Source organism: Equus asinus, chromosome 18, assembly GCF_041296235.1.
Source record: "Equus asinus isolate D_3611 breed Donkey chromosome 18, EquAss-T2T_v2, whole genome shotgun sequence".
Classification (NCBI taxonomy): domain Eukaryota; kingdom Metazoa; phylum Chordata; class Mammalia; order Perissodactyla; family Equidae; genus Equus; species Equus asinus.
This window is the reverse complement of record NC_091807.1, coordinates 11,879,013-11,902,413: the sequence shown is the minus strand read 5'-3', so window position 1 is coordinate 11,902,413 and position 23,401 is coordinate 11,879,013. Positions and strand designations below refer to the sequence as shown.

Here is a 23,401-nt window from a genome sequence, read left to right as displayed (position 1 = left end):
GCAGGCTGACCTGGGGTTTCTCCTACATCCCCTTCAGACTCCAACGCTAGGATACCTTTTATAGTCACCCTTAATATGTTTTAATATTTTTTTGAGGAAGATTAGCCCTGAGCTAACATCTGCCACCAATCCTCCTCTTTTTGCTGAGGAAGACTGGCCATGAGCTAACATCTGTGCCCATGTTCCTCTATATATGGGATGGCTGCCACAGCATGGCTTGCTAAGTGGTGCATAGGTCTGCACCCGGGATCTGAACTCACGAACCCTGGGCTGCTGAAGCAGAACGTGAGAACTTAACTGCTGTGCCACCAGGCCAGCCTCTAGTCACTCTTAATATTGACTAAAGAATCTGATGCCCATATCTTCTACTTCAGAAATAACTGCCGTCTAGGAGCCAGGACTGAACCTGAGGTCTGTCTGAATCCAGAATCTGTGCACCATCTGCTTAAGTCCTATGTTTCAATATTGTGTGTGGCCCATATTTCTGTCTACTCATCGATACAAATTGATCATCATGAAAGAGTGTGTGAAGCTAGATTCCAGCAAAATTTAGAAAAGAAGAAGAAAAAAAGCTAAGATGTAAGCCTGCAAAATGTAAAGCGTAAAGCAGAATTCCTCATTGTGGTGTGGTAAGGGCTAGCCCTAAAATGTGTCTTTTGTTGTTATGAGAGTGATTTAAATGGCACCTAAAAATAATTTAGTATTCAGGGGTCAGTCCCTTGTTCCTGTTTTGACACTTCAGTTTTCAGCGTAATTGTCGGTTGTCTAATTGCTGGTGGTTGTCTTCATTAAGAGCCATCAGTCCATCAAGGTGGTGCTTATTGAGCCTGGCAAGGTCGGGCATTGTGCTCTAATTCATGCCTTTGTTTCTGTGACTGATCATTGGGTGTTTAATACCTTGTTGAGCCCAATGAGGATAATTAAAGAAATCACTTGGTTGTAAACCAATGACAACAGATATGCAATCTTCTCATATCCTGATTGTTGATAGACTTTAGACAGTGGGTATATTTTTGCTGTTAATTGTGTTTCAATGTTTTTGTACATTTGAATTCAAATTCCACATGCAGGATATATAAATAGTGAGGCTGGTGAATGTGTGTTAACTACATCGATGCTATTGTGTACACTCATTCATTTTATGTTTTTTGCTAATCATCTCACACAGCATGTTTAGAAATTAATTTAAGTCCTCTATTTACTAGGTAGTATTTCTTTAATTTATATTTATAGGTACTCATAAGCGAAATAGAAAAAATTAGCCAGGTTTTATCAATGTCTGCATCGTGATTTCAGGATTCGTATGAGGCAGCTGTCTCTCAGGCCTGATTTCAGTATGGGCAGTTTAGATACATCTATCGGGTAAAAGTTACCTCAACAAAACGGAGGGTTCTGCATCTTATTTTTCCCCCTGCAGGCAGTGCAGTTTTTCAAATTTGCAGTGAACTCAGAAATGGAGAAACACGGCCAAGTTTTAATATAGTAAGTGGTGTTCTGGCACCTTGGACTATAAATCAGGGCTGCAAAGACATCATGGCAGCATGAGTAAATGCTGTCCAAATAAATGCCGAGCCTTGGCGTGATGGTTCAGAGTTTTGTGCTTCTTCGTAAGACTCACAAGGCAATTTGCTTAATCCTGGCTGCATAAGCTGGACTTAGAGAAATGCAGTTTGTAATTCAGCTGGCTGAATAAATGGATTTCTGCTGGCCAACGGAGTGAGAAGAATTTAGAAGACGCCACGAAAGTTTGAGATTTCCTTGGTAACTTCCTTCATGTTTTGATTAAGGAAAAGTTACCCCTAACTCTCTAAAATCCTTATATTTTTTCTTAGGTGTGGCGTGAGGAGGGAGAGGAATAGAATATACTTGGAACAGAGGAACTGTGAAGCTTTTGGAATAATGATAGTGTGAAATTGAGTCTGGAGAGGGATGGAACTGAGAGGTAGTCATAAAGTGAGAGAAGGAAGGAAGAATCCACGGGCATCTCTGCCTAAGTGGATATGAAAGAAACTGAAGAGTTAAACCCTCCAACTGGGCTTTTCGCGGTAGAAACCTGAAGAAAGATGGAATTATGTCGGGAAGGAGAGAGGGAGGAGGTATGGAGCAAGGAGAGAAGTGAGGATCCATTTTGAGGTAATGATTGAACATTCAAGTGGACATCTGAACCAAGTTTAGAACTTTCTTTACCTGGAGATTGGCTCTTGCTGTCCTCAAAATGATACCGAACACAGTGAAAGGGAGTGAGTTCCGTGTGGAAAACACTGAGGAGCAGAGCAGAGGTCTAAAGCAGACACATTAGGAGGCATTAACTATTGAGTCATAAATTATTAGACTCAATTCAAACTTCTAGTTTAGTAGTTTACATATAACTCAAAGATTTTTTTTCTCCCATTTGTGGTTGAAATTTATAGCAAAGTAACCAGTAACAAGGTTCTTTATCTTTCTTAATGTCAACAGCAGTTTGCATATTTCTTAAAAAACAAAACACAGTTATTATTGCCTCCTTTGAAACTGCTATACCTACATGGAATATTAAGCAAACATCATTATACTCTTTTATAATTCATACACTTTTCATTTTCTTCCTGATTTTCAGTTGCTGCTTGTTTATAAAATCCAACTTGTCAGAGTTTGATGTATTGAGTACTTGATTGTAAAAGCAACTTCCTACATTTAAAAAATGCCACCCTATTCTAAGCTAGTGTTATTCTTGTTTTCCACATTTGCAATAAGTCTATACATTTTTATTCCTCTACCTGTCAGCGTTTTCTTTCCCTTCAGCGTAATCCAGAATAATTCTCTGTGTTCCACCCCTTTTGCTTTGTGACAAAAAAGCATTGCATTCTGAGAGTGGCTGGATGGAGGTTAATTCCATGTCCGCATGGTAATAACCTGGGAGAACCTGAGGATGATCGGTTTCATTGGATCCCTCATCTGATAAGGCTTCAAAGTAAATGAACTGAGTGGAAAATAACATTTTTCATAAGTTTTCTAGAAACTGCAGATGTTTTTTGAGAGACTCAAGGAATTGAGTTTCTGATGTATTTTAGTGAAACATAATTCAAGCAGAAAAAGATCATTTTAAAACGTTTATAGCACTCCCATTTGCTGCTTTTCTCCATTCAGCAGAAAAACAAACTCTTTTTTCTCTATGCACACAGAATGCTTTAACTGAAAACTACACTCAGTGTTTCTGTTGCAGCAATGATATTATCTGGTGCTCATTTTGCTCTGAAACAGAGGACATCTTTTGAAAGGAAATTTAAAGTTTTATTACATCACTTACTTTTTTAAGGTCATCAACAGATACCCATAAATAGTGAAAAATGAAGACAAAGGAGATCCCCAAGTGAACACTATCTTGGTAATTAAAGTAATTCATATTCTTTCTCTACTAGACTAAAGCGACTCGGATTTTCAGTTTAAACTTAACTATTTGCATAGCCTTATGACAGATATATCAAAATCATTATGATTTACCAAATAAAACTGGATAAAATGTCTTTCTTAAAGAAATTGAGTTTATATTTATTTTTTACTTTAATGCTGTGCATAAATTAAGGGCCAAAATGCTGATTGAAATTTTTCTACAGTATCCTAAAGATTCGAAAACAGATGTAATTCCAAGCTTAAGAGCTGTTTGTAGCTGATGAAACATGGCCTCTTTTTCATCCTATTCTGGATTAAAATCCTGTCCAAGGTGTTTTAAGTGGAGTAAACACTTTAAAAGTTAATTTAGGTGTGTATCTGCAAATACTTCCCCGGAAACGTGATGCTGTCTCTTCTCTTCAGTTTGGTCAACTGTGAAAGCCAGTTCTTTCTGAGCATGATAGTCAAAGACAAAGAGATAAGTACAAGTTGTATTCAGCCACCTTTATAAACCTCCTTTACTCTCCAAGGTACAGGCTTCAGAAAAAGAATTCCAACATGCCATTGTACAATGTAAAGAAAACTAAATATAATATGGCTGTTCCCACCACTCAAGAGAAAATCCTTCTTTTCATCTTTGGGATTGCTATACTCATCTTTGACTTGGGCCTTTTATTGCAAGAGATCTGGCCTTATTTTAAAGATATACAATTTCATAAAACTGTAATTTAGAGATTTCAAGAAAGAAATATTTTGCTTTAAAAGGGGGAAATAATTTTGTTTTCACCACCACTTTAAACTATTGGTAAGTTAATTTCAGACAATGTTCTGATAATATTCCTGTTCCTGTCATGTCATTTAACTTAAGTCATATTATTGTGCCCTCAGAAAATGTCTTTCAGTATTCCTTAATCCTCTTTAAACTTACAATGGAAAAACAACTCAAAAATAGAAGCTTCCCTTGTATTAATCACACAGCGGTTTCAAGATTTTCATAAAGAATAATCATTAGAATTGGTATAACCTATCTCAATAAAATATTTAAGGGGGCACAAATAATTATTAAGCATCAATATTTGATTAAATTCCAATGAATATAATTTACAGATCATTTACGCAGCATGTCTAGACAGTAATGCCTGGTACTACAGTCTCACACATCCAATTTGTCATGAATCACAGTAGAAGCATTCTGTAGCTGTTATAGTTTTTTGATCAAAATCTAGCTACCTATAGCTCCATTGACAGAATGATAAAATCAATATATTTATTCATGCATTTATATAACATATTGATTGAGCACCTAATTTTTTCATCTTTAGAACATTATGTGGCGAATCTGACTAAGTTGCAGAGTTGTTGAAAATATAGAGCCTTGAAGGAAATGTAGTAAGGCATATCATTCAGAATGCCCTTTAGTTTGGTAGGTTAGAACGGCAGTAGCAGTAAATCATAGTAGAGAGATAGGCTGAAGCTGTAGTTTGAATGACTTACTATTGCATAAAAAAGACTATATCTTGTAGATGGTCGTCCTTTGTCTTTATGGGGTCACAGATTCCTTTGAATATATTGATAGAGGTTATATTAAAGAATTATACATTCTAACAACACTAAAAGTGATGACCATTTACTGAGTGCTTACTGTGTGCTTAGCACATGGAAAAATCTCATTCAGTCTTCACAGCAATGTTACTGGGTTGGTACTGCTATGTTTTATAGATAAGGAAACCAGGGTGTGCAGAGGGCAAGAAACTTCCCTGAGTTCACACTCCTGTCCAGCCTTTGGACAACAGCAGTTTCAAGTCAGAGTCCCCTTATTGACAGAGAATCTCTATTAACTGTCAAAGATGTACCTTATCATTTCTTGAAAGGGTCACAGATGATCACAAAATTTTTGCATCTAATTTCTGAGATGTCATCCCTTACTTTCATTCTACATAAGCCAATCCATGGCTTAGGAACCATATCCAACAGAGATAATGGAGTAACGCAATGAGATTCATATGGTAGGCCAACTTCTTAAGTAGCTGAGTGTCAATTGGAAGTGAACAAGCCTAAAATCAGTCATTGTATGCTTTGCTTAGCCATGATGCAGCCAATATATTTGGTTCATGGCAGATATGAACTTTTGGGAAATGTTTTATCCATTACTCTCTTAAGAAATTTTCTGGATTATACTAACATTTTCAATTGTGTTTTTAAAAAATCCTTCATAGTATTTGTAGTAAAAGAAATTTGTCTTCAATTTTAACTAGGGTCATTGAATCTCAATTTAACTTTATAATAAAAGATTTTAGATTAGAGGACAATATATCCAGAGTTCTAGGCAAATTTATGAGAAACTAAATATTTAACAGGGCTTAGCACACATGTGTAAAATGTCAGTGCTGGTAGGAATGGTGTTTTCTGACACCAATACTGGGGCCTTTGGCCTTGCAGTTACTAAAATTAATGCTACTGCTGCAGAATTTTCAGAATGTATCACTTAGGAAATAGAACAGAAGGCCAAAATGTTATCAGTCTGTTAGGAGTTTACATAAGTAGAATGCCATTTTTTGGAAACCTGTTTATAGTCTCCACCAAATAAACATTGATGTTTTTAGAAAGTTAAACATTGTTAAACAATTTAATGAGCTGGGAGATTGTTTCACGGCATCATCTTTTGTAAAGCCAAATGCAATTTTGAAAGCACGTCAAATATTATAAGTATGACAGTAAGCTAAATTTCAAAGATAGCTTCCTGGAGTACAGATTGTTTTTTTCATTGTAAGACAAAACTGTATAACCCATGAAAACCTCCAATTTGGTGGCAAATCACTCTTGAAAGAATGCCTTCAAGCATGGTAAGATGTAGCAAATTGATTTGAAATAGTATTGGATGAATGTCCAGGTTTTATACATTGGCTCCTCACTGAATTATTGGAAAAAGAGCTTATAAAGTAGGAAATTAGTTTGTTATTTCTCAGGAGGAAATCACTCCTAAAAATTTACTGGAAACCTTGCAGATTTGTGGTTTTAGGATTTCTCTTTAGTGTTGTATAGATATTCCTGTGTTTCCATCCCTGGATTCGATTGCCTTCGGCCACTGGTTCTAATTTACTCACACCGGCCCTGCCTGCCTCATGGGTGCTGGTGCTCTGCTGCTTGGGCCCAACTGCTCAGGCGAGTTCCTTGGCTCAGTGCATTGGATGTAGGCATCCAGAAAAATGAAATGTTATAAAAAGCCATTAAAACTTACATAATGAAGGCACAGAATACCATGGAATGGTGGAGAAAAAAAAAGGGAAAATGTGTTCCAGTTTTAATATTTTCATCAATTTCTGTAAGAGTACATAAATAAAGTCCTGAAATACAGTTGTGAAATTCAGAGAATAAGTTTTGTGAAAGCTGCTTTAGTTAACCTTCTCCTGAAATAGCAACCTGCTCACCCTGAATAAGAAAGGAAATTTGAAATATCTTTGACTAAGGTTGTATTTTAAATAATAGATAAAAGATTTACATATTTTTTTTATTTAAAGATTGGCACCTGAGCTAACAACATGCCAATCTTTTTTTTTTTTTTTTTGCTTTTTCTCCCCAAATCCCCCCAGTAGATAGTTGTATATTTTTAGTTGTGGGTACTTCTAGTTGTGGCATGTGGGACGTCACCTCAGCGTGGCCTGACGAGCAGTGCCATGTCCGTGCCCAGGATCCGAACTGGTGAAACCCTGGGCCGCCGAAGCAGAGCGTGCAAACTTAACCACTCAGCCATGGGGCCGGCCCCAAAAGATTTACTTTTAACACAGGTATCCATGCATTATCACTTGGTCTTTGGTTAAAGTGAGTTACAGAACCATGTGTTCATTGGCAATGTAAATAAATTTCATAGAAATTTAAGAATAAATTCCACTGTTCCATAAGTGTTTTTTAAACAAAAGCTTTAAAATCATTGATAACTTTTGGGGGGTTCTCTAAGAAAGTGTTTTGATAACCAGTGCCTTTGATAGTGGACACAATACCTATCAAAAGCAAACCTCTCAAATCTATACTTATATTTAAAGTGTGAACATTAATCTATAGTGTATATCTTTAAACATTTACTCTATGGTAGTAAATTTAAATTGCTACCCATTATCTTCTCTTTTAGATATGTCCATTATGATGTGACAGCCATAAGGACTGTGATCATGTTATAAGACAATGAACTTGTAGCAATTTACCCTTCCCGTTGCCTCAATTTGGGGATTAAGAAATAGTACCATAAGAAAGTTTTAAGTAACTTGCTTAAGGTCAATACCTAATCACACAATGGTCCAAGAAAAAAACCAAGCCCCAACCCAGAAAAGCGACTGAAATCGAGTGCTCAGGACTTTCTTCTATACTTCCTAAAAATGGGTAAGAAGCAGGGGGAATAGAGAAGGAAAAGTCATCCTGAAAACAGAGCCTGGACTCACAGCTAAGGCAACTACGTTCTTCTGGTTTGAGTCTTGGCGAAAAACTTCAGTTCTTTGGTTCTCTATTTTTTTTCTTCTTCTCATCTGTAAAGTAGGTCTTGGGGACAGGAGTCTCTCTGGTAACTCAGTCCTCTGCCTGTTGGACCCAGAAGACTGGGTAATAAAATCGGGACGCTGCTAAATGCTGTCATGTAGAACTGAAACTTCAGAATCAAGGCTGCCTGTTAAGTTTGAAAATGTCTTATATTTGTCAATTCCTTTTCACACCTTTGGCCCTATAGTTTTATGACACTGAAAAGCCATGTAGAATTTTTGTAATAAATAAGTAGTATTTCTAGGCCTCGATTTAATTTTGGTGTCATTTCATTTTTTTTTTTTCTTAAAGATTGGCACCTGAGCTAGCAACTGTTGCCAATCTTCTTTGTTTTCCCCCCTACTTTTTCTCCCCAAAGCCCCACAGTACATAGTTGTATATTTTAGTTGTGGGTCCTTCTAGTTGTGGCGTGTGGGACGCCGACTCAGCATGGCTTGATGAGTGGTGCCATGTCTGCGCCCAGGATCTGAACCTGCAAAACCCCGGGCCGTTGAAGCAGAGCACGTGAACTTAACCATTCGGCCACAGCGCCGGCCACATTGGTGTAATTTCTAATCTAAACTTATTTTTAACACTGGCCTACTTCTAGAAGGAATGATAATCTTATAAATTTATTTACTTCATTGCCAAGTTAGATAATCTCCTGAGAGAGTTTCAGTAGGGTTCAAATGGATAAAAGATCTTTGTTTCCCAAACGTTGACTTTCTTACCACATCCTATCACATCATAGGGCCCCTAGAAAAAAAGGTTATGTCATAGCCCCTTTCTATTCCCCTCCCTCATGAGGGAAGTACACTGGAATTTAGTCATCATGAAGAATTCAAGGATGGAAAAGTTGTAGGGACAGACTTGATGGGGTGATTAATTAATTCCATTTCTTTGCAAATTACCTTAGCCCAGTAATCAGTGTGGACAGCATTTGTAATGGCAGAGACTTGTTTCTTTCTGTGGAGAAAATTTGAGTAGGATTTATTTTGGCAAAATAGGAAGCAGTAACAAATTTAATTCTTTTGAAATCCAGTGTAAAGCGATCAGCCTAGTCGAGCTAAAATTTATCATGCAGAAAAACATTAATGCAAGAATGACCTCAGGGAGAAAAAGGAAAAAAACCCTCTTGCCAATGTGATTAGAGTTTTAAGGGGAAAATTTTGGAAAGTATGTTCGTAATCATTTCTAGAAAGGAAGAAATAAGAAATACTGTGTGCCTACTGCATGTCCTGCTGATCTGTATATATGATTTCTTTTTGTCGTCTAAATGGACTGGTGAGAGATTGGTGTTCTGATTTGCATCTGGTAAAAGTGAGGTGTAACTATTTGCTGGTTAATAACCCCTGTCTTTTCTTTGTACCACACTGACTCTTTCTTATTGTGATGGGTTGCAGCCTGCACTTTGTCATGTAGCTCTGTGTACTCTCCAACCGGGGAGGGAAAACTTCAGGGGGTACAACTGATCACATTCAAAATGGGAGTCATCATAAAGAATGTTGCTGGCTTAATTTTGCTAGGAGATTTTTTTATTTGGAAAATATTTTGTTAAAACAAATATAGTTATTGTGAGCTAGGACACAAAGTTATGTACGTTTTTAAGAAAAAGAAAAACAGACACTGCATAGGAACTTCCCTGGAGGGTGTGTGTTTGCCAAGAATTGCTTCTGCCCTTGAAAATATTCAGAAAAGTTTGAATTGCGTTGCCTAACTTCACTAGATATGGCTATCTAGTATACGAATGAAAAGTAAAGCATAGTTCAGGGAAATACTACACACCAGCTGAATTGTGAGGCAGGAGCAGTTGACTTTCAAACACAGGAAATGAAATCAACAAGTTTTCTGCTAGGTGGTTCATCTTATTGTGTAACTGAAATCACTTCTGAAAGCAAAAGTTTCTGTAGCAGTCACTGCAAATGAGTGATTATTGGCTAAGTAAAACTAAATTTAAATATATTTATAAACTATGATTTTATACTTCACTTCCAATCTTTTAAAATTGAAAGAGCTAAGACCTACTCAATTTGTTTTTCATTAAGTATTTTACCAAAAATCGTTACAAAATCATTGTTTAAGAGTCTCTGAGAAGGAGCAGTAATCCACTATGTAAATTCGAGTGCTGAGAACATTCTTCAAAGATACATCTGCATTCTGCTGACTAACTGGATGTTTCTGTGTGCTGCGTACACCTAGCCAGGTCTAAGGGCACGACCTGCTCCCGGTAAGCACGCGAAGGATGCTGCTTCTTTTCAAGGTAACTTCTGATGCATCCTGTTCAACTTGGAGACCAAGAATCTGCGTTTTAAAGAACTATCTCAGGTGATTCTGATGCAGGTAGTCTGAGAATTACATTTTGAAAAACAAGGAATGTGTTTTCTGGTTATGATTAGTGGCATTCATTTGACTAACTTTTTTGAAATCACCTAGAAGAGGGTTTCAGAATTAGCATAGTTGTAGTGTGTGTTCTTACTTACTTTTCCATCCAGTTTTTAAGAAGCCTGGCACATTTTGGATCAAAGGTCTTGAGTTCTAATTCTGTCTCTACCAGCTGTTCAATCACGGACAAGTCACTTGACTTTTATAGCTTACTTTCTTGGTCAGTAAAAGTAAACATTTGGATGTTCATCTTTAGGACCCTGTGACTAATTTCCATTGTTTTTGTTTATAATAGCTAAGGAGAATTGAATAAAATGTTTTTAAGTAAAACTTGACTGTTTGTGCAATTAATATTTGAGGTATACAAAGATGTCCAGACTTGCTATCAGCTGTAAGCAAAGTTACAGTTGCAGATGGTAATTCTGATACATTGCTCAGCCTCTCTGTTCATACAGGGATCCTGGATATTTCTCATTACATGAGCAATAGTAACTTTGCTGTCAAAGTTTTTTCTTTTTTTCTCCATCTGAAATCTGGAGAACACAGTTTTGTGGTCCTGTATAAAAAAAATTGAATTGAAAAAACCTGAAGTTATTAGTGGAAGGTGATTAACGGGTACTCCCTGGCAGGATCGGCTAACTTTTTCTGTAAAGGATCGGATAGCAGATGTTTCAAGCTTTTTAGGCCACGTAAGGTTTCTGTCCTCCTCCACCTTCTTTTTTTCTTCCTCCTCCTCCTCCTCTCCTTCTTTTACCAACACTTGAAAAATGTAAAAATACTCTTAGGTCAGGGCCATACAAAAACTGGCTGGAGCAGGGCTTCTCAAACTTTAATGTACCTGCGCATCCCTGGGCAATCTTGTTAAAGTGCCCGTCCTGTAGCTCTGGCGTTGGGCCCTGGATCCTGTATTTCTGACACGCCTTTGGGTGTCAAAGCTCTTGAGGTGAAACCGTTTCATGGCCCTTCATGTGATGAACAGCCCCCTCTACTGTTCGGATTTGAGTCCTTGATGAGTGTGGCTAAGAACTCAGCTCTTTTTTTTTTTTTAACTGAATAATGGGGTTGTTTTGGTCCCATAATGTAGAATAACTAGTAGTTTAGTGGTCCTTGATAATTTTAAAGGCCCAGACTTCTTTGGAAATTTGATAAAAGCTGTGGTCCTTCTCATCACTACTCTCCTGCCCACACATAAATAACCATGTTTATGCACCATTTCAAGGAATTCATGGGCCTACCTAAGGCTTGTCCATCTTAATGAACACTGCCATAGTTGTGTAAAGTCTGAATTTAAGGGAGCTCAAAATGAATTCCCTCACTCTTAATAACATCTTAAAATTAGATTGTAGCTGTATTTTTACATATCTCCATATCTATCTACATATGTATCTATCAATCATCTATCTCTATCTGGTAAGACCTTTCAACTTTATTTTGTGCCCTATTGGCTATTACTGGCCTGATGATTGCATTTAGAACCTAAAATTGTAAATGAAGAAAATAAGCTAACTATTGGTAAGAGTGAACACGAATTGTTACAACATCTTATATTACATTTGTTCACAGTACCTTTACTCATGACTTGTAGGAAACTGACTTATTGAGATATAATTCATATACCATACAATTCACCCATTTAAAGTGTACAATATAATAGTTTTTATTATTTTCACAGAGTTGTACAACCATCACCATAATCAATTTGAGAATAATTTCATCACCCCCAAAAGATTCTCCAGTCCCTCTTCAGCCCTGACGCCCATCCCCCACCTTAGGCAACCACAAATCTACTTTCTGTCACTATGGATTTTCTTCTTCTGGACATTTCATATAAATGGAATCGTACAATATATGGCCTTTTGTGACTAGCTTCTTTCACTTAGCATAATGTTTTCAAAGTGCGTCCATTTCGTAGTGTGTATCAGCACTTCATTCTTTTTATTGTTGAATTCCACTGTATGGACATGCTGTATTTATTTATCCATTCATCAGTCTATGGACATTAGGGCTCTTTCTCTCTTTTTTTGAATTATTATGAATAATTCTGCTATGAACATTACATTACATTCATGTGCAAGTTTTTGTGTGGACATAAGGTTTCGTTTCTTTTGGGTATACACCTAGGAATGGAATTGCTGGGTCATGTGTTAATTCCAAAACTTTTTGAGGAACTCCACATTGTTTTCCAAAGCGGCTGCACCGTTTTACATTCCCACTTGCAATGTATGAGGCTTTCAATTTTTCCAATTCCCCGACAGTACTGTTTATTTTATATTTTCTCGATTATGGCCATCCCAGTGGCGGTGAAGTGTATGTCATGTGGCTTTGGTTTGCATTTCCCTATTAGCTAATGATGTTGAGCATCTTTTCATGTGCTTTCTGGCCATTTGTCTAGCTTTTTTGGATAAATGTGTCTTCAGATTTTTTGCCCATTTTTAAATATGGTTATTTGTATTTTTATTGAGTTGTAAGCGTTCTTTATATATTCTAAATATAAGTCCCTGGTCAGATATATGATTTTCAGGTTTTTTGTTTTTAATTCTCTGAGTTGTCTTTTCATTTTTTGATGTGTGTCTTCAAGCATAAACATTTAAATTTGATAGAATTTAACTAAATAGAAGCCCAATTTATCTATTATTTCATTTGTCACTTGTGCTTTGGGTGTCATATCCAGGAAGGTTTTGCCTAATTCGAGGTCATAAAAATTTGCTCCTATAATTTCTTCTACTTGTTTGTTAGTTTTACCTCTTACATTTAGATTGTAGATGTTCTTTTGAGGTTTTTATAATAGTGGGAATAAAGTTTCTGGAAGAATATCCAAATGTGACAATGCTGGAATAGTTTACATATGTTATAGTGATAAATGTGTAAAATCCTCTGAGTGCTTATTGCACATGCTGAACTCTAAATCTTATTGCTAAATAGTTTAGGTATTTTGCTGCTTTTTCTCTTATGGGTCTATTATTCTGTATTTTATTTAATAAGTATGTATTTGTGTATCTCAAGTCTTATTCAGGCCTTTTCCAGTCAACTGCCTAATAAAGTAGGGAACTATTTGATATGGTAAATAGCACTCTAATAACATGGACAATTGACTTGCTTAGTTTTAATAATAGAACTACATTGGCAATGGAGAGAATGTAAATGACTGTATATGGGAAATTAGTGAAGAACAAGGAGCATATCTAAGCACGATAATTGTAGCTACCATAGGCCTGTTACAGGAAAGTCACCTGTAACTCTTGATGTATTTTAGGATCAGATTCTATGGCTATGTGTCCAGACCTTGGCCTTTGGGAATATGTTACTGACTTGCAGACTATGATTAGCCATTCATATTTAAATACTATGAGATCTTTTCGGGTTATTACTTTTAAAAATAATTCTTACTTTTTATATTCTGCAAATTCCTCATTGTTTTCAGGGCCCAGTACTTACAATGTATAACCTTCTTTATTATTGTGATGTATAACGTAATTACCTGTCCCTATTTAAATGCTTTGGGTCTCTTTAGTATTTTTTAAAAATTCTGACCTGTATACTGTAAACTACTCCTTCGCTTCAGGTACCTAGCATTTGTAATGTATAAGTTTCTTCTTGGATGCGATGAGATAACAACTGGTAATCAGCAAACTTTAAAAGATAATCCTCTCCAGGAAAAAAAATGGTTCATTCACTACCAAATTAAATTCTCTTTGTGAAATTAAAATATGCATTTTAATTAATATTGAAAGTAACTCGAATAACACTGAGGAGTAAATATTACTTCTGTTTATTGAGCAGAAATGTGCTAATATTAGGTGATTGGTTGGAAAACTTTGAGTGAACTTTTTAAAGCTCCTATCTGGATTATCATTCTGTCCTCAGACGTGGTTATTTCCCTCAGCAGCGCCTTTAGATTTATTTGCAGCAGCTGGTAGGGCATTTCCACAAATAATGGCCAATGACACCTTACAAATTAAAAATATTCAAAACAACCCATTATGCAAAATTTTTATCTTAAAATAACAACAGGTCCTTCTCTTCCTATTTCATATACCTCTAATGGTCCCACTGTCACTGAAGTCACAAGGAAGTCATTGGTGTCTATCATTCTTCTTACTATCTGGTGATGTACCAAATTCTGTCAAGTGTTTATTTTATGATATGCCTTGTAGCTTCCTTCTCTTTTCTACTCGCAGTGTCATTTCCCAAGGTCAGGCTCTTTTAACTGTTCTCTAGGATGTTTAAGTTACCCTTAAGTGTTTTCTTGCCTCCGTTGCTATCTATCTTTTATACTGCAGACCAAAAGTATCTTTCTAATACACGGATAGTCATGTCAATGCCCCCTCAAAATCTGTTAGCCATAAAGACTAAAGGTCACACTGTGTAGTGTGGTATTCTTGGCCCCCTTTGGTCTCTGCCTCCAGGACTACCTTTTACCTGCCGCATTGACTTCCGTGGACTCTGAATTCTCTGAATTCTTTTGCTCATGTTATTTCTTCAGTCTGAATGCCTTTCTCCTTCTATTGACGTATTTTCATTCTTTATAGCTCAATTTAAATGCCACTTTTTTGAGGAGAGTCCTCTTATTATGCTCTAGGTAGAGTTAACATTTTTTTCCTGTTTTCTTCCTTATCGCATTTCTTGGACCTCTGTGCAACACTTGCTTAATTTTAACATAGTATTTTCCACTTGAGTCTCTGAGTCAGACGTACCTGAGTTCAAATCCTGCCTCCACTGCTTCTTCCTCTACATTCCTGGGCAATTGATGTCATTACCTAAGCTTTGTCCTCATCTGTTAAATTGAGTTAATATTTGTACATAATGTGTGGGTGTTTTTTTATGTTAAGTCTGATAAACAGTGCCAGCATGGGAAACGGTATCTATGTGTGTATTCCAGGTACTTACCCACTTTCCTTTATCCTTGAGGACAGGAAATTAGCCCTACTCATCTTAGTACCCATTTGAAGCTGCTGGTTCTAAAAGAAAATCTCATGTTCTCTTTTACTTTTGGTTGCCATGATTCGTGGACCATGTTAAACATAACTCATTAGAATTAACATGTTAGTTTATTGCTATATTATCTCACTCCACAAAGGAGTTGGGATGACTTATGAGATGCGCAACAAACAAAAGAGTGAAACATAAAAGAGTAAAAAGTGCATTTTGAATAACTGAAGAGTTTAATTTCACCGCTGTGAACCTGAGTCAAACAAAAGCTACAGATGAGGAAGTGTTAAAGCTTGTCTTCATTCTGTCACGTTTTGTAGGATCTCGTCTTCGCCAGGAAGATTTTCCCCCACGGATTGTGGAGCACCCTTCCGATGTCATTGTCTCTAAGGGAGAGCCCACCACTCTGAACTGTAAGGCTGAGGGCCGGCCAACGCCTACCATTGAGTGGTACAAGGATGGTGAGCGGGTGGAGACTGATAAGGATGATCCCCGGTCCCACAGGATGCTGCTGCCCAGCGGATCCTTATTCTTCTTGCGCATTGTGCATGGGCGCAGAAGTAAACCTGATGAAGGAAGCTACGTTTGTGTTGCAAGGAACTATCTTGGTGAAGCAGTGAGTCGAAATGCATCTCTGGAAGTGGCATGTAAGTAAACATAATGAACTTCGTAAATGGCATGCACATTTGCTTTGATTTATTTTTAGTAAGCCTTGATTTGTTCCCATAGATGCTTAATACGTAAAGAATAAAACAAACACACTGCATAATTTTACTTTGCCTTCTCCAAAGAAAGCAGGCCAAAAATAGTGTCAAGCCAGGGTGTTGCAATAAATTTATTTGTATTAAAGCAATGTGGCGATTATGTTATTATATTGAAATGAGGTGGTGATGATGGCCATATTTAAAATTTGAATTATGATGTGAGATATAATCAAGTATTACATTTGGTCTTATTAAAATGAAAAGTGTATATGTAACACGGCATTGAAAACAAGGCATAAATTCAATATTGTACCTATTTCTGTTACCTACTTGTGTATAACTATTATATATAGAATTATATATACTTATTTATAAATATATACTTATAAATATTTAATATAAAATAAAAATGTATATATATTTTTCTAAATCTAACTTTTATCAAGCAACTTTAGAAAGAATATACTCCCTCCAGGTTATATTAACACTTTTACTTCCAGACTGAATTCAGGAATCATCACCCTAGGCATGCAGGGGACAATACACCAACAATAACAGCAACTATATTTTATTTATTTATTTTTTTATCAAAAAACTCATCAAAGAGATCTGATTTCTGTAGGGACAGAATGTTCATATGTAAGAGCGTCTTATTCAGTCTTGTAATCAGCAATAGCTGAGGACTTGCCCTGACTTGGGCATTTGTAAAATATATTTATTCATTAATCAGATAGCCCATAGCACTAGTTAATCAAGATATCAATGCTTTGCATCTGTTTGAACGTTGATTCCGTAACTTCATGGATCGTTTTCCAGAATAAATTAAAAAATATGATAGACTTTCTCTTCTGTTTTATAGGTGAGGTTTTACATTTTTGATATTATCTCTTTCGAGGAAAGATTTTATCTAGAATTAATTGTGAATAAGCTGACAACAACTGGACCTAAAAAAAGTTTGTACTCTTCAACTTTCTGTTTGTACCAATGGGTCTTCATAAATAAGAGAATTGAAGAATTTCAGGATACATGAATCTTGTTTATATAGCTGGGAGGGGAGTGCTAAATAATAGCTCATGGTCTCATGTCTCCAGTTAAAGCTGATACTTGTGCTCACATGCTACACAGTATCACACTAGATTATAAAACTCCTGCATGTGTGTATTGAAATTCTTAACAGTGTATCATTACCTTTATGCATGAAAGCATCTTTTAAACAAAATCATACTAACTTGTATTCAGCTATTTCAGTTCAAGCTTTTATTCTCAACATCCAGTCTTTTGATTTATAGTTTGTACCAGGAAATCTGGAACCCACTGATGCTTGAAATGTGTAAGGTCAATAAGAAAAGGCTAGAAGAATCCTAAGACCCAAATTTGTTTTGTGAAGGACCCTGAGAGATGAGCATAGGAACCTTAGCTAGTGACGCCATTAGGTACCAGACACCAGGTAATTTTGTTTTTTTTGTTTTTTTTTAAAGATTGGCACCTGAGCTAACAACTGTTGCCAATCTTCTTTTTTTTTTTCCTGCTGTTTCTCCCCAAATCCCCCCAGTACATAGTTGTTATATTTTAGCTGTGGGTCATTCTAGTTGTGGCATGTGGGATGCCACCTCACTGTGGCCTGATGAGTGGTGCCATGTCTGTGCCCAGGATCTGAACCAGCAAAACCCTGGGCTGCCAGAGCAGAGCGCACGAACTTAACCACTCGGCCACAGGGCCGGCCCCTAATTTCGTTTGTGTAACTTACTTCAAAAAGCAGGTAAATTAAATGCAATTTAGTGAGATTTGAAATATACACACAAAACCTCAAGAATGCAAATATTCCTAACTGTTCATTTTCATTTTGAAATATCTTATTTCTGGAACTTTTCAAACATATTGAAATATTTCAGTGTCAAATTTTATTGATTTTTTTCCCCCATCATATCCCTTTATGGTAAATATAACAGGCATTATTATCCCTTTTTGTAGATAAAATGAAACTTATAATGGGTAAGTGACCAAGACTCAGCCAATAAGTTAATGGGGAATTCAAGATCAGATCTTGAGTCTTCTAATTTTCAGTTTTAGAGAATTGTGCCATGTTTGGAAAAACACTCAAATGAAATCTGGCCCATGTTACGTAAATAAAGATTGAGAATTTTCAATTCTTTAAGAAATTTTTATTTTATCTACTCAGCAGCAAATGCTCATTTTTAATCCTTAATTAACTTTTCTTCTCAATATTCAAGTTTATCTAAATTGGCCAGTCATTTTATTGTTGGACAACAATAAATTTATTTTTTTTCCTAAGCCTTAGCTTTGTTAAAATTGCTCCCAACACACATGCATCTTGTACTTTTATTTAATCTAAAGAATTGCTGTGTTTCCTGATTGCATCATTAATAATGAACCAAACTGTTTTAGGAGGAAAATTTTAAACCATGATTTTTTTTTCATGTAATGTGACAATAGCATTTTTTATCTTTAAATCAATGAGCTTTGAGAAATGCTAAAAATACTTCTGACCTAGAGAGGAAAACAAGAAATCTGCTAAATTGGATTTAGCTAGTGAATAAAATTCTTTCTTCTAATGCCATGTCAACAGTTCATGCCATTTGAAGCAACACAAGATCAAATAATGTCTATTTATATGCTGCTCATCTCTTTCGCATTAGCTCACCAGTCTTCTCTCTTTCCTTATGTGTTTCATAAAAAGTATTAATATGGAAATTTGGGTCAAAGCATTGTGATTTTTCAATACTATTGCTAACCATGTTGTATTTTTATAAAATGAAAAAGGAGCACTTGCAGATTGTATAAATGTTTGGCCTTCATATTTTAGAACTCTCAACATAAATGCTCCATTGTGGCACATCCGTTTCTTCACCCATTAAAGGAAAGAATGGAAGCCTTCAAACACTGTATATCTGAAAAACTGCAGGTAGCTCAATGTGAGGTTGGTGGGCAGCATCAGTTGGAGAGGAGGCGTATGCTGCATCGTAGAATCTAGACATTTTTTGCTATGTGAAAGGAGAGTCTTTGAAAGAGAATTGAAGACTGAGTTAAGGGGATAATCATTAAAGTCAGAGAGGAGTTAAGAAGCTGTCCAATAATTCAGAACAAAGTATATGTTAGATTTTACACTGAAAATAGCAATAGAGATTAAAAGAAGGAAATAGTGAATCATATTTAGAAGTTATAAATCATATCACTTTATGGTCGATTTGGGCTATAGAGGGTGATTCCCAGAATTTTTTTGGTGGTGTGACTGGGTGTATAGTGCTTCCATCCATAGGGACGACAGATACAGGGGAGATGACTGTAGTGGAAACAGGAGGCTCGAGTCAGCTTGGCGTGTATTGTTTGACACACTAAAGAGATGTCAAGATAAAAGTATCTCCTGTTCCATTACGAAAAGAGCGATGGAATGTGGGCAGTGAAGTGAAGAGCAAACCACTGACATAATTTTAAGAAAGTAAAAGTGGTCAGCAATGCAAATGCCTGTGGTGGTAAAATCAAAAGTTTCTGTGGGTTCTAGGGATGGAAAGGGAGTGCAGCAGCTGAAGAATGAGTAGGTGGTGGAGTTGGAGCAGCAAATGCTGCCCGTTCTTTCAGGAATTTAGCTCTGAATGAGGTGAGAGAACTGGAGGAGGGTATCCCAGACTCTGCGCTGTTGTCATTTGGAGAACTCGTTGTGGGGCCTGTGCTCGGCATGGTAGGATGTTTAGCAGCATCTCTGGCCTTTGCCCAGGAGATGCCAGTAGGACCAGCCCCCCAACCCTAGTTGTGACCACCAAAAATGTCTCCAGACACTGCCAAATGTCCCCTGGGGAGTCGAAATCGGTTGAGAACCACTGATCCAGGTGTATCTAGGTGGTTAAAAATGTATGAATAAGTAGCAGACAAACTTGTTTCAACTTTTATTGTGAAACAATTATTGATCAAAATTATGGAAAGTTTATGACTCTCTTTGCTTTACCTTGGTTTTCATTTTCAATTTCAAAAAATTTGGTTTTTGCTGTTGTATGAAATGTGCCCTTTTCTTGATAACCATCTGGCTTGACTGATTTTATAGAATCAGCCTGTTGTTTACCGTACCGTATTTGTTCTCTTTTTTGTTTCCCTTTAATACGTACTTCAGTTTTCAGTAGTGGGACAATATAGTGAAGGAAAAAAAATATTCAGGACCAATCATTGCAATGGAGATTTGAATCACTTACCGCATATTTGTTTTTTTTTTTCTTCCTCGGTTTGGGGAAATAAATAGCAATCCAGAATGCACTTTTCAAATCACTTGAAGTCAAAGCAGGTCTTTAGGCAAAAAGCGATTTTTACATCCTTAGAAAACAGAATGGCAGGGTCCGCCATAAGGCACCTGGCACTGAAGAAATTAACAAGCAGTTTTGTGATGGGACCACCAAGAGAGCCGAGGCGTGGCTGGTGCAGATAAGATGCCAGTGTCACCACCAGTGCTCCCTGTGTTTGGAGCAGCAGGAGCCCAGGGTCCTCACACAGGCTGTGGCTGCCTATGATGCAGCCTGAGTCCCCGGCCGCCCCTAGAGATAGCAGCTGTAGCCCCAGGTGGTAAATATATGACAGCAGCTTGATCTATCGACCGGGGTAAGAGGGGGTTCTGGCCTAAATGAAAATTCATGAAAAATTGATGAAGTCCCCAGATTATTTTTTCCGTTTCCTTTTCTCAGCACTATGCCAGTGCAGAGAGGGGAGATTAAATGAGGTGCTGAATGCTTTAGTGGCAAGGAGGTTGTGGTTCAAAGGGCAGGGGTCACTTAGAAACCGATGTTTTTTTTTTTTTTTGCTTTCCTTACTTCTAAAGCAAGACATGAGAACTTTTAAGATTAGCCATGATTTACTTTTGTTTTCATAAAAATAAAGTGGTTAAATGTTTAAAAGTTGGCTTTTGATGCAACTACAAAAGAGAGAACAGATGTGATTCCTAATTCAATTGGGGAACTAGAAATAAATTGAATTCTATGACTGCAGGGTGATTTCTTTCTTTTCTTTTCTTTCTTTCCTTATTTTTTTTTTTTGTTTTCATGTATCAAGACTCATGCTGCAAAAAAGTCATTTAGAGAAGGAAAAGGTCTTGCATTATTTATAGGTCACAGATTGCTAGAATAGCAAAGCCATGGAACACTCCACAAACATAATGATCCTGTTTGCTTTAAATCCAAAACTAAATTGATGTTTTATCTGTACAAGGAAGAGAGGTTACAGAAGTAGACTGACTTTGGTAACAGAGGTCACAGGTGGCATTAAAAATGAACACAAGGTAAATTGTTTCTTTGATGTTTCCAAGTTAATAAATATGTATTTTTTTCCTTTTCTTTTCTTTTGGCTGTAAATGAATGTTATCCGGACCAATTTCATAAAGATGCAAAATAAATTAGATTTCAAAAAAGGCTGAGCCGTGGAGAGCTTTTTTAAAAAACTGCCTTATTGAGATATAATTCACATACCATATAATTTACCCACTTAAAATGTGTAATTCAGTGTTTTTCAGTATATTCACAGGTGCAACCAACACTACAATCTAATTTACAACATTTTCATCACTCCTAAAGGAAACGCTATACCCTTAGCAGTCAATTCTCACTCCCCTTGAACCCTCCTGCACCAACCCTAAGCAAACAAGAATCTACTTCCCATCTCTATACCTTTGCCTATTCTGGACATTTCATATCAGTGGAATCATACAATTTATGGTCTCAGGAGACTAGCCTCTTTTCCTTGGTATAATGTTTTCAAGGATCACCTTTGTAGCATGTAGCAGTACTTCGTGCCTTTAAATTGCTGAATAATCTTCTGTTGTATGGACATACCATACTTTATCCATCCACTCATCAGTTGATGGATATTTGGATCATTTCTATGTTTTGTCTATTGTGAATAATGCTGCTAAGACCATCCCTGTGCAAGTTTTTGGGTGGGCATATGGTTTCATTTGGGTGTTCTCTCAGGTGTATACTTGCAAGTAGAATTTCTGAGTCGTATCCTAAGTCTTTTTAACTTTTTGGGGAACTTATATGTTACCGTTAAGTGTAGATAAAATGATATTTGTTAGTGCCTTTGAATTAGCTGTATCCAACTCACCTCTCAGTGCAAAGTACAGCCGTGAGACATTGCCAGTATTGATAAATATTGTTGAATGGCTAGTATGTTACACTTCCTATGTCATATGCCATATTTTAAGATAATATTCAATTAATTAGAAATATGAAATACTTATATGAAAATATTGAATGGCCACAAAATTTCTGTTTTTTTCTTTGACCTAGTTATTTGGTTCAGGTAGATATGAACTGATATGAACTACATGAATAAGTCATGAAATTACTTCCCCTTGAGGAATTTCTACCAGACCATGTCGATTTTGGCCCTTGATTTAAGTTGGACAATCCTGCCATTCGAGTCTTTCATTCATTTTCTGTCACATTTTTATTTGTCGTGAAAGTAGACAATATTCTGGCTTCTCAGGAGATGACATTACCTTTCCCGAGAATAACTGACATTGTCTTTCCCATTCACAGGTTGCTTTTCCTTCCAAATGTCTTAAAGATTTTTTCTTTATTTGGAAGGTTTAGAATAGGAAATTAGTGACTGATTATAATAGAAGCTGGTTAAGTAGTTCCAGGAAAACAGAGACCTGCCAGGGGCCGGCCTGGTTGCACAGCGGTTAAGTTTGCATGTTTCCCTTCTCAGCGGCCCGGGCCTCGCCAGTTCAGATTCCACGTGTAGACATGGCACCGCTTGGCAAAAGCCATGCTGTGGTAAGCATCCCATGTATAAAGTAGAAGAAGATGGGCATGGTTGTTAGCTCAGAGCCAGTCTTCCTCAGCAAAAAGAGGAGGATTGGCAGTAGTTAGCTCAGGGCTAATATTCCTCAAAAAAAAAAAAAAAATAGACAACTGCCACCACCATATCATGCCTTTTCCAAAAGAAATTATCATACAAACAAACGTATCCATTTAAATGTATAAGAGCTGATGAATTGAAACTCACATTCATAGATTTTGGCCAAAAAGAATATAAGAGCAATTGACTTTTTCATGATTCCTCTATTTGTATTTCTGTAAATTTCCAGAGAGAATTCAGAGTTTTTTTGGTAGGAGGGGAAGGTGCTTAACTGAAAAATACTCATAGCTCGAGGTACTTGGGACATATTCTGAGCTGAATTCTGTTCCCTCCAAATTGATATGTTGAAGCCCTAACCCCTAGAACATCAGAATATCGCTGTTTTTGGGGGTAGAGGCTTTGAAGTGATAAGTTACAAGTGCGGCCACTGGGTGGATCCTAGTCCAATCCCAGTCTGACTGGTGTCCTTTTACGAGGAATTCTGGATACCTAAAGAACCACCAAGGGATACACGTGCACAAAGGAAAGACCTTATGAGGACACAGTGAGAAAGTGGCCATCTACAAGCCAAGGAGGGAGGCCTCAGAAGAAACTAAACCCTCCAACACCTTGATCTCGGACTTCCAGCCTCCAGAACTGTGAGAAAATAAATT

The 23,401-nt window shown here is 36.8% G+C and overlaps 1 protein-coding gene across 19 annotated transcripts in view; it reads left to right on the top strand.

Annotated features, from left to right (window-relative positions):
* The window catches only part of ROBO2 (roundabout guidance receptor 2), a 1,206,434-nt gene that overhangs the window by 679,421 nt on the left and 503,612 nt on the right, over nt 1-23,401 (top strand). For all 19 annotated transcript variants that reach the window (XM_070488704.1, XM_070488697.1, XM_070488701.1 and 16 more), the window contains exon 2: nt 15,507-15,833. In XM_070488704.1, coding sequence (XP_070344805.1) covers nt 15,507-15,833 — 327 coding nt within the window. The remainder of the gene's footprint in view (nt 1-15,506; nt 15,834-23,401) is intronic.